General features: G+C 67.3%; 1 protein-coding gene across 6 annotated transcripts; it reads right to left on the minus strand.

Annotated features, from left to right (window-relative positions):
* Positions 1-1809: 1809 nt before the first annotated feature.
* SLC4A1 (solute carrier family 4 member 1 (Diego blood group)) lies at positions 1810-14131 on the minus strand. 6 transcript variants are annotated; one of them, XM_066204844.1, is made up of 21 exons: positions 14057-14131; positions 11143-11239; positions 10234-10303; positions 10019-10116; positions 8854-8927; positions 8493-8670; positions 8277-8412; positions 7971-8112; positions 7568-7640; positions 6838-7022; positions 6288-6498; positions 5974-6180; positions 5625-5773; positions 4972-5166; positions 4355-4522; positions 4132-4221; positions 3857-4023; positions 3493-3746; positions 3238-3407; positions 2863-3036; positions 1810-2559 (listed from the first exon to the last, which is right to left on the minus strand). In XM_066204844.1, exons 2-21 carry the CDS (start codon positions 11219-11221, stop codon positions 2479-2481), a joined length of 2901 nt encoding a protein of 966 aa, XP_066060941.1. In that variant the 5' UTR covers positions 11222-11239; positions 14057-14131; the 3' UTR covers positions 1810-2478. The 6 variants fall into 6 exon arrangements, with proteins under 6 accessions (XP_066060941.1, XP_066060940.1, XP_066060939.1 ...); XM_066204843.1 differs by lacking the exon at positions 14057-14131 and adding an exon at positions 11343-11434 and having other exon boundaries at positions 7568-7637; XM_066204842.1 differs by lacking the exon at positions 14057-14131 and adding an exon at positions 11343-11434.
* Positions 14132-14378: the final 247 nt, after the last annotated feature.

Below are 14378 nucleotides of genomic sequence, written 5' to 3' on the forward strand. Positions count from 1 at the left end.
TTCTCCCTTTCCCAACGTGATCCCCCTCTGGAGCTCCATGCTCCTCCCCGCTCATTAGCAACCAATTAATCAGCATTTATTTCCCCCTCGTTCCTCCTGACCTTCCCTAATTCCACCCCCCCATTTCCCAGGGCTGAGGCAAGTTCAAAGAAGAGCCTGACCTAAATTCCCGACCGCAGGCCGGGCTGGATCCCGCGGCAGTGACCTCGCTGCCGTCTCCCGGGGAACCACAAACTCCTGCCGGGGTGGGAGACGTGAGCGGTGGGTGCAGGCCGGGGCTCGGAGGCCGGGACGGAGCCCTCCGGGTGGCAGCGGTGTGCTCTGTCCCCGTGAGGCCGGCACAGGGACGGGGAGCCGCCGGATCCGCGGGCTTTGGGCTGGGATCACCATCCATGCGCTTCCCTCTCCGGAAAACGGGGGCCAGCAGCTGTGCCGGGCTCGGGACAACCTGGTGGCCACGCGGGGGTTTGTCCCAGCCCCTCGGAGAGGCTTTGGGGCTCAGGCTGGGAGCGATCGTGGGCGCTGCTCCCGATCCCTGCCCGACGGGCACGGCCCTTCCCACGGCCCCGCTGGCGCAGCCGGTGTCGCCCATTCCTTAACGGGATTATTGTGGATAATCGGGGTCAGGCCAGTGCCAGGGGCCGGGGGAGGGGCGGGGGCTGCTCTGTGTCCTGTGCCAGCCGCGCTGGATCAGGATATTCCCAATCGCCTGGGATGGGGACAGCCGTCGGGCAGCGCCCGGCGGGCGGGGAGGCAGAGGTGGATGAGGCTCCTGGGACAGCTGTGGGGAACAGGGAACAGCCACGGATGGTGCTGGGGAGCGTTCCAGAATGCCGGGATGCAGCGAGGATCTTGGGATTCCGGGATTCAGTGGTATCTCAGCGAGGATCTTGGTGCAGCTGCAGCATTCCGGGGGGATGGACACCCTCAAAGGATGCTGCTGGTCTTTTTTTTTTGGGGGGGGGATTGAGGCACCATCCCAGAAAATTCCACGTTGGAAGGAAAACCCCCATTTCCTTTCTGGTTTTATTAATTTGTTTATTAAAGCCTGATACAGAGGTGTGGGGAAGGGAAGGAGAAACCCCCAAAGATCAAAACATTTTTATTTTAGACACGTAATTGATAAAACTAGACCAACCCAAACACGGGGCAGCGCAGCCCCGAGTGCGGCTGCCCCTTCCCACCCCCCACGCTGATTTTGGGGTCCCCCGCTCTGATTTATGCAAAAAGGAGCAAATTTGGAACCTGATCTGGTGCTCTGCACCCTGGTCACATCCAACCCTTGGGGCTGCCCAGGGCAGAATCAGCCGGGCAGGATCGGGAGCAATCCCGAGGGAAATGGGGCAAGACATGGTGAGCAAGCGAGGGGAAAATCAAGGAAAAACTACACGGATTTACCTGAAACGCTATAAAAATAAAGAGGACTAATTAACTAACTAACTAACACTAACTTATCAATTAAATGACGCTGCCAGACTGGTCCATAGAGTTTAGGCCCTGACCAGGATCCTTTAAAATCATCTTTTCTAGAAAATTCTAGATTTTGCTATAATTCTCTAGTATATACACACACGCACATGGCCCCACTGCGGTGGGGGCACAACCAGCCCAAAAAATAAATTACAAAACCCCCCCAGTAGCATCAAATATACAGATCACTCCTTGCAGCTAATTTTTTTTTCTCTTTTTCCTCCTTTTTCTTTTTTTTTCCCTATTTTAAGGCGCTTTTTCAGCCTTTTATATTTTTCAGTTTTTGCTTGGCTCTAAGTGAATTCTACCTGAAGAAGCATCAGCATAATTGTAGGTTGGTTTGTTTTTTTTTGTGCGTTTGTAGCATGATTGTTTCAATTATAAATGTATAAACCCCCTTGCTGGACTATTTACATCCTGGGCTCTGGGTTGTGCTGGGAGAGCAGCGGAGCAGCTGCAATGATCCCATGGAGCAAACGATGGAGAAAATGGGAAAAGGGCTCCACACGGGGAAGGGTCTGTCCCAGCTTGTTCGAAGTTCATCTGGGGAGAGGGGCTGGGCTGGGGGGGCTCCCCGGGATGGGGGGGACAGTGGGGAGGACCCCATCCTGCTTTATCTCTGTCCCGGCCTTCCTCCTCCCTCCAGGCTCCGGGGTCTTCCTCCGGTTTCTTCCCAAGCTGGGTGCCTGGTGGTGGCCTTAGGGATGGGACAGTGACACGTCCCACCTTGCCACGGGTGGAGGGTGGCTCATGGGGCCCCCCCAGCCCAGGTAGCCCCTTCCCCAGCAGGCAGCAAAGTGGGGGTGAGATCACAACATCCAAAATATTTTTTAAAATAGACAAAAAAAAAAAAAAAAAAAAAAAAAGGGATAAAAACAAAAAAAGGCTCCGTTCCCAGGGTGGGCAGGTGGGGACTGTGTCCCCAGTCCCTCTTGGTGGCCCCGGGATGGCAGCAGTGGAGATGGAAGCGGGGCTGGGGGGGCACTGGGGGGCCGGGGGGGCCGGCCCTTAACTGGGCATCTGCACCTCGTCGTACACATCCGTCCCCTCGGCCTCATCAAAGGTCACCACGGCGTCATCTGCGTCCAGCTGCAGAGAGGAGAGGCCGTGAGGGGACAGGGGTGGGGACAGGACTGGGGACAGGGGCACTGGCAGGGATGGGAGGGGCTGGTGTGGGAATAGGGGCTGGGGCTGGGGACAGGAATGGGGCAGGGATGGGGTGAGGGTGGGGACCTGGCTGGGAACGAGGGATGCAGATGGTGACAGGGATGGGGATGGGGAGGAGAACAGGGGCAGGGATGAGGCAGGGGCAGGAATGGAGGTGAGGACGGGAGCAGGAGCAGGGAGAGAGGTGGGGCTGGGGCCAGGGAGGGCTGTGCCAGGGCTACGTACACATTTGAGCTCGATGTCCCGGAAGATCTTGGGCAGCAGGAAGCGCCGCAGGGGCACGGTGAGGATGAGGACAAAGGGCAGCGCCAGCGAGGCTGGGGTGGACTTCACCACCCACAGCACCACCAGGAACACAATCTGGGTGAAGGTGAAGAGGTGCATCCTCCAAGTCTTCACCTGTGGGACCAGGAGCCGAGCGTTGAGGACAGGGACAGCCTCCCACACCCTTCCTGGGGTCCAGGGTCCCCCCAAGGAACCCAGCGAGGGTCAGTGCTGAAGGAGGAGGCTCCATGGGGAGCCCTGAGCAGCTGCAGGGGTGTCACAGCCCGGGACACCCCCAAACCCACCCACCGGGGTCACACAGGGCTGGCCACTCACCCGGGTGACATAAGGCTCATCGGGGTGGTACTTGGGGGGCTTCAGCAGGAGCAGGATGCGGTCGAAGAGCTGGATGCCGAAGAGGGAGGTGACCCCCATGTAGAGGAAGATGCCGAAGAGCACGGCCAGCGGGATGTACTTCAGGATGGGCTCCATCAGGATGGAGACGCCTGCAGGGGAGAAGGAGAGGTTGGGGAGAGTCCCTGGGGGGCCCCCACCCCTCCCTGCCCATCTGGGGACCCCTCCCCAGCTCACCAATGAGCACGGCCACCAAGAGGCCACTGATGCGCTGCTCCTTGACCTCCAGGATCTGGGATTTCTCGCCCGGAGCAGAGGTCTTGCTCATGACGGTGAGGGCGTTGGCGTGGGTGATGGTGCGCACAGTGGTGGCACTGAGCCAGGGCATCCCAAAAAGGGCTGCCAGCCCCCCCATGGCCACAATCAGCAGCAGGTCCAGGTGGAAGCCGGTGCCCTTCACCAGTTTCCTCTCGGGCTTGCTGACAATGAGGCTGTGGGGACACAGGGACCGGGTGGTGACGCAGCGCCCCGGGGAGCCGCCCTCCATCCCCAACCCACCAGGCACCCGGCAGCCCTCCCGTGCCCATATCTCCGTCCTCACGTGGTGATCTGCGTCTCGAGGAAGATGAGGATGAAGACCAGAAGGGCGGGGATCACAGAGGCAAACATCATCCAGATGGGGAACGGGTCTCTCTCCCCCATGGGGTGGATAAACCAGCCCCGGGCAGTGGAGTTGGTGACCTGCAGCCCTTTGGGGACGCTCAGTTTCTGTACGGGAGCAGAGATGGGGCGTGAGGGGTGGGACACAGGGACGAGCACCCGCTCCCATGTCCCCAAGTGGGGACACCCGGCCCGCCCAGCCCTGCCCTCCCAGACCTGGGTGTACGTGTCGTTGATGAAGAAGTCGGCCAGGGCCATGATGAAGATGGAAATGGGCACCCCGAAGTCCCCGAGCAAGCGCCGGACCTGTGGGGACACCGTGAGGAACCTGCGTGGCCCCCCCAGCCCAGGGGGTCCTGTCACCCCCTCCTCTGCTGCAGCAGGCAATGGTTCAGCCACCGAAGCCCTGGTTTGCCCCGGGGTGCAGGGGGAGCCCCACCTTGCCAGGCAGGAAGGAGCTGTTCTTGAACTTGCGGAGGAAGAAGGCCAGGAAGAAGGTGCCGGCCATGAGCACCAGGGACAGCAGCGCCGTGTTGGGCTCCGGCACGCCCGGCTGGAACTCAGGCTGCACGCTGTACGCCCGCTGGAGTGGGTGATCCTTGAAAATCTGGGCAGGGGAGAGGAGAGCGTGAGGGAGAGTGGGCACGGACAGATGTGTCCCACCCTGCACCCCCCTGCCATGGTGGGAGCTCTGTGGCACCTTCTCGGTGGGCTCAGGGTGTGAACCAGGGGCTGGGGGAGGCCAGGAGCTCAGCACAGGTTGAGCAGGGCGTGTTTCCGGGGTTGATTTTCTGTGTGGTTTTGGAAGTGGGGACAGAGCAAGGGCCGGGTGATACAGTGGGGATGGACAAGTGTGCCCCCAAGCCCCCCTGCAGAGAGAGGCACGGATCACAGAATAGTCAGCGTTGGAAGGGGCCTCACGAGCTGGGAAACACCTGGAGAAGGGGAGAAAGCACCAGGACCCTCCGTCCCTCACCTGCACCCCACTGTTTCCATGGAAACCTTGGTGATAACCACAATCTGCACCCCCCACTGTGGGACCCCCGTGTCCCTCACCGTGACCAGCTTGGAGAAGGTCTCAAAGATGAAGATGAGGGAGATGAGGAAGGAGAAGATCTCCTGGGTGTAGCGGGACAGGTAGCGCACCAGGAAGCTGCCCTCGCAGGCCACCACCACCAGCACCAGCAGGATCAGCCAGAAGCCGACCCAGACCCGGCCCACGATGTATTCCATGCCATTGCTGCTGCAGAACTGGGGACAGCACAGCCCTGTCAGTCCCCTGGAGCCCCTGGCACAGGCACCCAGCTGTGCTGGGCCCGCGGTGGCTCCGTGTCACCTTCCTGGGGTGGGGCGGGTGTGGCAGGACCCCCGTGGAACTCCCCACCCAGCAGCACCTGCCTGGCATCGCCCGTGGGGTGTCACCCACCTGGGGTCAGCTGTTTGGCATCACCCACGGGGTGTCATGCACCTCACATCACCCCAGGGCCACCACCTGGGTAGCTCTACCTGACCCTGGGTCATCACACGGGTGGCATCGCCCCTGTACACCCTCCATGTGCCATCCCCCCTGTGCCATCCGCCCTGTGCCATCCCCCGTGCAGCTGCACCCTGTCCCTGTCCCTGTCCCTGGGCTGCTGGAGACACCCCAGCCTTGCTGTGGGGACAGTTGGTGGCAGCCGGGGGCACCCAGGGGCATGCGGGGCACCCACCGAGTAAAAGGCCTCCTCAAAGACGAGGAGGGGTCCCGAGAAGCCGACGACGAGGAGGGGCTGGGCGCTGAGGAGGCTGAAGAGCACGCACTGCACACAGGTGGAGATGAGCAGCTCCGACACCCCCATCATGCCCTTGGTCTTCTCACCTGCGGGGGAGCGGGGCCGGTGGGTGCCGGGCCGGGGGGACAGCGCTGTGCCCCCACCCCACACCTCTCTGCACCGGAGTTAGGGGCAAGACCCCCCGAGCATCCCCGCGGGACGGTGCAGAAGGCGGAGACACCCCCGGCCCCACACCCAGCTCGGGGGGACATCCCCAGGAGTGTCCCCAGCCTGTCCCTCCCATTACCCAGCAAGCCCCCGAAGGTGATAGCGGGTGACAGCGCCGCGAAGTAGATGAAGATGACGGCGGCCAGGCACTGCGGGTTGAGGGCGTCCCTGATGTCGCTGAGATATTTGGGGTACCGGCGGCGGATGTCCCGCACCAGCCCCCCAAAAGGCCGCCCCGTCCTGCGCAGGGGGTCGTCGTCCTCCGCAGCCCCCGTCTCGTCCGGCCCTGGGGACACACCAGGTGGCCGTGAGGGGACCCCGTGCCCAAGGGGGGCGTCCCGCCGGCCATGGGGACAGGGGATTGTGGGGGCTCCGGGGTGCCCCCCGCCGTACCCAGATCTTTCAGGAAGTCCCCGATGTGCAGCCGCTCGAGGGGTTGGTAGCGCCGCCGGAGCAGCTCCCGCTGCAGCGGGACCAGGGCGCGGAGCAGCTGCTCGTTGGGGCCCTCGGTGGGCGGCAGGACGATGCTGGCCTCCAGGAAATCCTCCACGCCCCGCACCAGGTCCTGCCGCGCCTCGGCCAGGTAGGCGTCCCGGCGGAACACCTGCGGGCGGCCCCGGGGCTCAGCCAGCGCCGGCACCCCGGGAATGCCGGGCCCCGAGTGTCCCCGTGGGGACACGGGGCTGGGGGGACATGGGGACATGGGGCCTGGGGATAAGGGAGGGGAGGACACAGAGTCCTGAGTGTCCCCGTGGGGACACGGGGCTGGGGGGACATGGGGACATGGGCATGGGGATGAGGGGACGTAGGGAGGCGAGGACACAGAGTCCTGGGGACAGGGCCATGAGAGCGCAGAGGCATGGGGACATGGCACAGGGGACAAGGGACACGCTGCAGCCCCGGGGATGGTGCTCGGGGGGTGGTGGCCGCGGGTGACCCGTACCCTCTCTGACATCATGGTGGCGATGGCGCGGCCGATCTCGTGGTAGCTGATGTGGGGCGTGTCGGGCCCCAGGACCACGACGAGGAAACGGGCGGGGATGGACACGTCCAGGACACCGTCCAGTGTCACCGCGTCCTTCAGGCGCACAAAGGCCAGCATTGGCTGCTCCAGGAAGGCTGCACAGCCTGGGGGGAGGATGGGACGGGACAGGGATCATGGGGGACCATGCACAGGGACACAGGGGACAGGGATCATGGGGACATGGGAGCACAGAGACACAGGGACAGCAAAACACGGGGACATCAGGAGAGGAGGCGAGGTGACACAGAGGAGTGGGGACAAAGAGAATGGGAGAGGGACACGAAGACCTGAGGTCACTGAGACAAGGGGAACAGGCATGCGAGTACAGGGACACGGGGCGTGGGCACAGGGACACACGAGGGGTGGGCGTGGGAGTACAGGGACATTGGGACACAGGGGCCATGGAGGCATGAGGACATGGGGACAAGGGACACGGGGAGAGGGGCCCAGAGAGCAGCACTGAGCAGCAGCAGGCGGCGGCGAGAGCTGAGGACGGGGAGAGGCAAAAAAAGGCACAAGAGAAGCGACGCGTGAGCGAGCGCAGCGAGGGGCACCTGGCAAAGCTCCCCCTGCAGCCCCAACCCTGCCCCTGCCCCCTGAGCCTGCGTCCCCAGCCCAGCACCCACCGGCCATCCCACTGACCACTCACCCACGAGGACCAGGGTGGCCTCGGCACCCTCTGGGATTGTCTCCAGGAGTTGGGGTCTGGGGACCCCGCTCTGCTGCAGGCAGATGGATGGCAGGAATCAGCCAGCCAGCCTTGATGGCCGTCCCCGTGGTCCCCTGTGTGCCCCGCACGTCCCCCCGCTCTGCCCCTGCGTGTCACCCACCACCCCCTGCAGGTTCCCCTGCGTGTGCCCCTCCATCCCCAGCATGTCCCCCACTCCTGAGTCTCCCCCTCTGTCCCCAAAGTGTCCCCCACTGTTCCCTGCGTGTCCCGCTCTGCAGGTGTGTGTGTGTGCATCTGTGTGTGTGCACCCTGCGTGCCTGTCCCACTCCCAGCCCCACACCCCAGTGTCCCCAGTGCCCCCGGTGGGCCTGTCGCCCCTCACCTGCTCCTTCCCTGCCATCCTGCTCATCTCCAAGGGCCGCTGCTCCCTCAGGAGCGGCCGCTCCACGTCTGCCCTGGTGGTGCCCGAGCGCTGCACCAGCGCCGGCGGCATCGTCCACACGGACTCGTCCTCCGTGGGGTGGCTGAAAACATCGGGGGGCAGTGTCAGAGCCCCCAGTGCCACCAATCCCACCCCCAGACAGCCTCAGCCCCGCGGGTACCCCAAGGTGGGCTGAGGAGCAAAGCTTTCCCCCGCTGAGTGTCCCAGAGCCCGGGATCCCCCCGGGACCACCAGCCCTGGCTGTACCTGTGGCGCAGGAGCAGCGTCCTCATGACGTCGTCCCTGTCCTGGGGCTTTATCTGCCCCTCGTAGATCAGCTGGTCGAGGAGGATGTGGACGATGGCCGGCAGCGAGTTGGCCTCCAGGTTGAGGAGAATGGCACCTGTGGGGACAGCAGTGTCACCAGCCAGCCAGCGCGGGGTCCTCGCCACCCTCCTGGTGGGCCCCCAGACGTGTCCCCACCTTTGCTCAAAGCCCGGCGGATCTCCAGGAGGCTGTGGTAGGTCAGGAAGGAGAGGTGGGGCTGGCTCCAGTCCCCCGATTCCTGGAAGTCCTCCTCCAGCTTGAGCCAGTGGCCGGCCTCCATCCAGCACAAGTCCTTTGCATTGTCCAGCACCAGCTCGTGCAGCTCCACGTATCCCTGCAGCCAGAGAATGGGGGGTCAGGGTGTCCCTGGCCACACTGCGGACCCCCAGGACACCCAGCATCCCCCCACAGCGCCCTGGCATCCCCAGGGCTGAGCTGTGAGGTTGGTCCCAGGGTCCCCACAGTCCACCCCCCCCCAGAATGGGGAGGGAATGGGGGTCCCGGGGGCAGCACCCACCTCATGGGTGTTCTGCTGGGACAGGAGCCTCCTGCTCCCCGTTGCCTCCAGGTCCACATCGGTCACTGACACAGCTGCAAGTGGAGCCACCAAGGCGTTAGCCGGTCCGTGCCCCAGCCCGGACCCCCTCTGGGGTCTGCTTGAGGTGTCTTCTATCATCAGGCCCATCCCAGCCCCCTTTGGGGTCACCTGGACGTGTCCCCTGCTCCATCATGCCCACCCCAGCCCCGTTGGGCACTCGCTGTTTGTGCCCCCCGTGTTGCCCCACCCCAGACCCAGCTGGAGATCGCTGGAGGTGTCCCCTCCGCCACCTCGGTCCCGTCACGTCCCCAGGGTGACAGTCTGGGGACATCACCGGAGCCGGGGTGAGGACGTGGCCACCGCCCTGCCACCGGCACAGCCCCAGGACCGAGCACCAGCGGCGGAACGGGGACACGGGGACAGCACATCCCCGGCCAGCCTGACCCCCGAGGTGACCCGGTCCCCTGCCTACCTGCGGCCCCCCCTGCGCTCCCCATGTCCCCGCGGCTCCGTCCCTATAAAGTGGGGAGCGATCCCCGCGGCCGCCCCGTCTGCACCGTAAATCCCGCAGCACTTCCTTTGCTGACAGTAAACACCAGCGCGGCTCCCGCCCGCCCGCAGTCACCCCTCCGTGGGGACAGGCTCACCCCGTCCCCCTCCGCCCTCGGCGGGGACCACCGCGGTCCCCTCGGCGTCCCCAGGCAGGTCACCCGGCGGGGGGACGCTCCGAGAGCCGCATCCCGCCCTGCCGGGGGAAGGATGCTGCGCCCAGGGGAGCGGGGATGGGGCGCGTCCCCTGACACTGTGTCCCCGACAGCGCTGGCCGTGGCACGTGGGCACGAGCGTGTCCTCGTCCCTGCCCGCCGCCACCGCCACCGAGCCGCCCGGCGCCAGCCGGCGTTCAGCCCCAAGTGGTTCTTGTCCTCACCCCAAACAAAGGCTTTATTTATCCTCAATCAGTGGGCGATTACGGGCAAGTGGCAGCGGTCACCCCGCGGCGTGCCCTGACGCCCGGGTGACCGTCACCCCGCGGAGGGTGGGACACGGGGGCCGGGGGCACACCCGGGGCAGGCAGCGCCATGGATGGAGGGCTCGGGGTGGGGGGGGACGCCGGGGCTGCCCCTTTGTCCCCGCGGTCACTCACGCTGCCCTTCGCCACGGCTGGGGTGTCCCGGGGGGGCCCCGGCCGAGCGCCTCTTCCCTTCCAGGTCATAAAATCCCCGGCGGCCGGGCAGATACTGGCTGCAAAAACACACACCGCGGGCGCGGGGGTTCAGCGCCGGGCACCGCGGGTGCCGCCAGCCTGCCCCGGTGATGCCAGGCGGGCAGGCAGAGCCCCCGCCCCGCTTGGGGACTCACCGCAGGGGCTTCATGTCCTCGGCCCTGGCCCTCCACGCCTGCAGGGGGGACCCGATGCCAGCGCCGGCCCCTGCGCAGAACAGGCGGCAGCGTTACCCCGACCTGTGCCACCCCAGCGGGCAGCCGAGCCCCAACGCCTCAGGGTGGCGGCTCCGAAAAACCGTGCCTGGACCAAGGGGATGCTGTGCGCCCCCAAACTCCCCTCCCCGCCCTCCCGGGGGGCTCAAGGACCTCGGGTGTCCCCAAGCTCGGCCCCACCGCAGGTACCCACAGCTGGAGGTGGCACCTCACAGCTCCAGGGCCTCAGCAAAGGGAGTCGGTGCCTTTGGGTGATGCCACCCTGAGGTGGCATCTGCCTGACCCCGCTGTGAGCGAGCCCCGCTGCCGGTGCCACGCTGGCACCCAGCAAACGCAGCCGTGCAAGGCGCCTGTGCAACCTGTGCCCATGCAACACGTCTGTGCAACCCGTGCAACGTGCCTGCGCCATGCTGGCGCCCATGCAGCGAGGTGCCAATAGGCCACGCGTGCCCACCAGAAGCTGCAGCCACGAAACACCGGCCTCCACGCACTGCTGCTGCCTGTGCAACGCCCCTGAGCCATGCTGGTGTCCCTGCAGCCACAACACTGCTGCCCACGCAACGGGTGACCTTGGGCCGCTGGTGCCCCTGCCGCGCTGGCACCCAGCTGGTGCCAGTGCCCCCGCGGTGCCATCACCCCTGCAAAGCTGTCACCCGTGTAATGCCATTGTCACGCATGCAACGCTGTCACCTCTGCGGCACCGGTGCCCGGGTGATGTCCCTGCTCTGCCACACCCATGCGGTGCTGGCACTGGTGCCCATGCAATGCCACCCCTGTGCAGCAGCCGTGCCCACGCTGCCGGTGCCCCCCAGCACCCCAAGAGCCACTCACTGCTCATCTCGCCCAGTGACAGCTGAGAGCTCTTCAGGCCGGGGTCCTCGTAGCCTTGGGGGTCCAGGCTCCTCCTCATCCCCTCCTCGTAGGCCTCCTGTGGGACAGAGAGAAGGGTCAGCAGGGTCCGGCACTCCCAAGGCCGGGGCCGTGCCGGGGCGCAGCGGCGGAGCCGGGGCGGGGGGGCCGGGGGTCCCTACCTGGCCGGGCCCCTCCATGGCTCCGGGCTCGGCCCCCGCTGCCGCCTCGGCGCGTCCCGGCGCTCAGCCCGGTGCCACCATAACCCAGCGCTCTGCGGGGCGGGCGCGGGGGAAACGAGAGAGAACAAGTTAGCAGGGAGCAGGGAGGGCATCGCTCGGTGCCCCCGGGACTGCGGTTCGTCCCAGGGGATGGGGCTGGGGCTGGAGGCCGCGGCCGTTCCCGCAGCCGCTGCCTGCCTGACCCGCTCCCCACGGGCTGGGAGGTCCTGGGCTTGGGGATCCCCGGGGAAGTCATGCCCTGCCCTGTCGCCATCCGGGATGGGAACGGACGTCAGGACATGGCAGAGCCCCGGCGGCTTCCCACCAGGGACGCGGCATCGCTCCCTGACCCACCCACGCCCACGCACGCCGAGCCCTGCGCTCGGGGTCAGCTCCTGCACGGCCCCACAGCCGCGGCTCGGCCCCACATGGACCCACGCTCAGGGACTGGTGTGTGCCGGTGGGGGTCCCGTATAGACCCACGCACACGTCTGGGGTCCCACACACCCCCTTTGCAGCCCCTTGCCCGTGTATGAGGATCCCGTACAGCCCCACACACACGGGCTGGGGCCCACAGAGCCCTGACCCCCCAGCACACGGCCCCAGCCCCTGGCAGAGCCGGGGGGGAGAAGGGGGAAAACTGAGGCACGGCCGAGGCCACGGGACACCCCAAACCCGGGTGGGGTGAGCACCCCAAAGCCCCCCAGGGTGCACAGCTGGGGAGGCCCTGCTGCTGCCCTTCCACCAGCCCCCAGATCCTCTGCAGCACCCAGTGCCTGCACCCCCTGGGACCCCCTGTGTCCCCTGTCCCCCCCCGTGTGGCCCCTGTTCCCCCGGTGTCTCCTGTCCCCCCCCCGGCCCCCCCGCAGCTGCCCCAGGGCTGCTCCGCGGGACAACCGCCAGGGGGCGCCCTGCCCCTCCCTCCGCCCCCCCCCCCCCCCCCAATTTACCCCCCCCGGGGCAGCCCCGAGGGGACCCGGGGCTCCGGACCCCCCTCCTGAGACCTCCTCACCGTGACCCCCCCCCGCCCCAGCCCGCAGTCTCTGAGGAGGGGTCTCATGACCCGGGACCCCCAAGGCCGCTGTTCCGGCCCCCCCTGGGGACCCCCACAGCTTGGGGGGCGGGGGGCTCCGGCTGTCCCCAGCCACCCCGGCCCAGGGACCCCACGCGGGGGCTCAGGGGCGAGGTCGGGGCACGGGCGGCTTTGGGGGGAGCCAGCCCCCCCAGATCTCACCAGGGTGCTGCAGGAGCTCGCTCCCGGCCGGGGGTGGCGGGAACCGGGCTGGGGTCCCGGACACCCCGCGGGGGCCGCGGGATCCCCGGCGGGGCCACACGGGATCCCCGGCGGGGCGCGGGAGGCGCGGCGGTGCCGCGGGATGGACGGCGAGCCTCTGACTCGGCCGTCTCCTTCCTGCCCCGCCTGGCCCCGGGGCCGGCGGCCCCCGGCCCCCCGGCCCGGCCTGTCCCGGGCCCCCCCGGCCCCCCCAGCCCCGCCGGCGGCTCTTGCATCAGCCCGGGGCGCCGGGCTGTGCCCCACTGATAACGCCCGACACCGGGCGTCGGCCCCCGCCCCGCTCCACCCGCCGCCCCCCGCTCTGCCCCGCAGCGCCCCGGGCCGGGCAGCGGGACCGGGGACCCGCGGAGCGCTGCGGCACCTGCGGCGAGGTCACCGGGACCCGCCGAGGGCACCCCTGTGGCACCCCGCGCTGCGCAGAGCCCGCACAGCCCCGCACAGCCCGGCACAGCTCCGCACAGCCCCGCACGGAGCCCGCACAGCCCCGCACGGAGCCCAGGCTCAGCCCTGGGCACGGCAGGATGGGGCACGGCACGCCCCACGAGTCCCCCCGGGGGCAGGGCCCCCTGCCCCACAGCGTGCGCGTGGGGCGGAACCCACGCCCCCCACACCAGCACCCCGCCTGTGGAGCCCCCGTGCCCCGCACCACGCGGCCGGCGTGCGCCCTGTGGAGTCCATACATCCCAAAGCCCCATGGTTCCCTGTGGAGTCCATACATCCCAAAGCCCTAGGGCTCCCTATGGAGTCCATACATCCCAGAGCACCCAGGAGCGGCTGGGATCGCTCCCGCAGTGGGTACAAGCACCGCGGGTCCCTATGGAGCCCATACATCCCCTGCCACGGCTCAGGGCCGGGCTCGGCTCAGCAGGAGCCCGCACAGCCCGGGCCATCCCCGCACGGTCCCGGGGATCCCTCCCGCAGCCCGCACGGCTCTGCGGAGCCCTCACACCCCACACCACCCCCGGGGCACGGCTGGGATCCCTCCTGCCTCCTCCCACGGCTCCCTAGGGAGCCAGGGCATCCCAAACCACCCACAGCATGGCACTGCTCCTTCCCGCAGTGGCCACAACCCCTGGCTCCCTATGGAGCCCATACATCCCCCACCACACACAGAGCAGGTGGGACCCCTCTGGTGGTTCCTATGGAGTCCATACATCCCACACCACCCACACAGCACGGCCGGGACCCCTCCCAGGGCCTGTGCCCCCCTGGCTCCCCGCGGAGCCCGTGCCCCCCATCCCACAGCACCACCCACCCCAACACCCCTCGCTGACAACCCCGGGGGCACCCCTGGGTGCCCTCCCAGCGCCGCCATCCCCCCGCCCACCCCGTCCTCCCCCGTCCCAGCCCCGGGGACACCCCGAGGTGACCCCGCACCTACCCCTGGGGTGCCTGCGACGCCCCTGCCCGCGCTCTGCCTGCGCCTGCCCGGGCTGCGAGACGCCAATGCCTGAGTCACGCTCACCTCCCTAATCTTGCCCCCCTCGGGCTCACCCGGCCCCCCCCCGGGGCCCCCCGTAAAAACAAGGTTATCGGGGTGCAACATCTGCGGGGTGCAAAGCTGCGCCCTGGCCGAGCCCCGCCTGCGCCCCACCGTCCTCCCGTCCCTGACCCGGCGCCTGGGACCCGCTCCCGCTGCCCCCCCCTCGTCCCCCCAATCTTGTTTACCTCCGGGTTTCCCTGCAGGGAATCCCCGGGATCCC

The sequence above is a fragment of the Chamaea fasciata genome, unplaced genomic scaffold, assembly GCF_029207755.1.
Source record: "Chamaea fasciata isolate MVZ Bird 193981 ecotype frontalis unplaced genomic scaffold, bChaFas1.0.hap1 SCAF_27, whole genome shotgun sequence".
In the NCBI taxonomy this organism is placed as follows: Eukaryota; Metazoa; Chordata; class Aves; order Passeriformes; family Sylviidae; genus Chamaea; species Chamaea fasciata.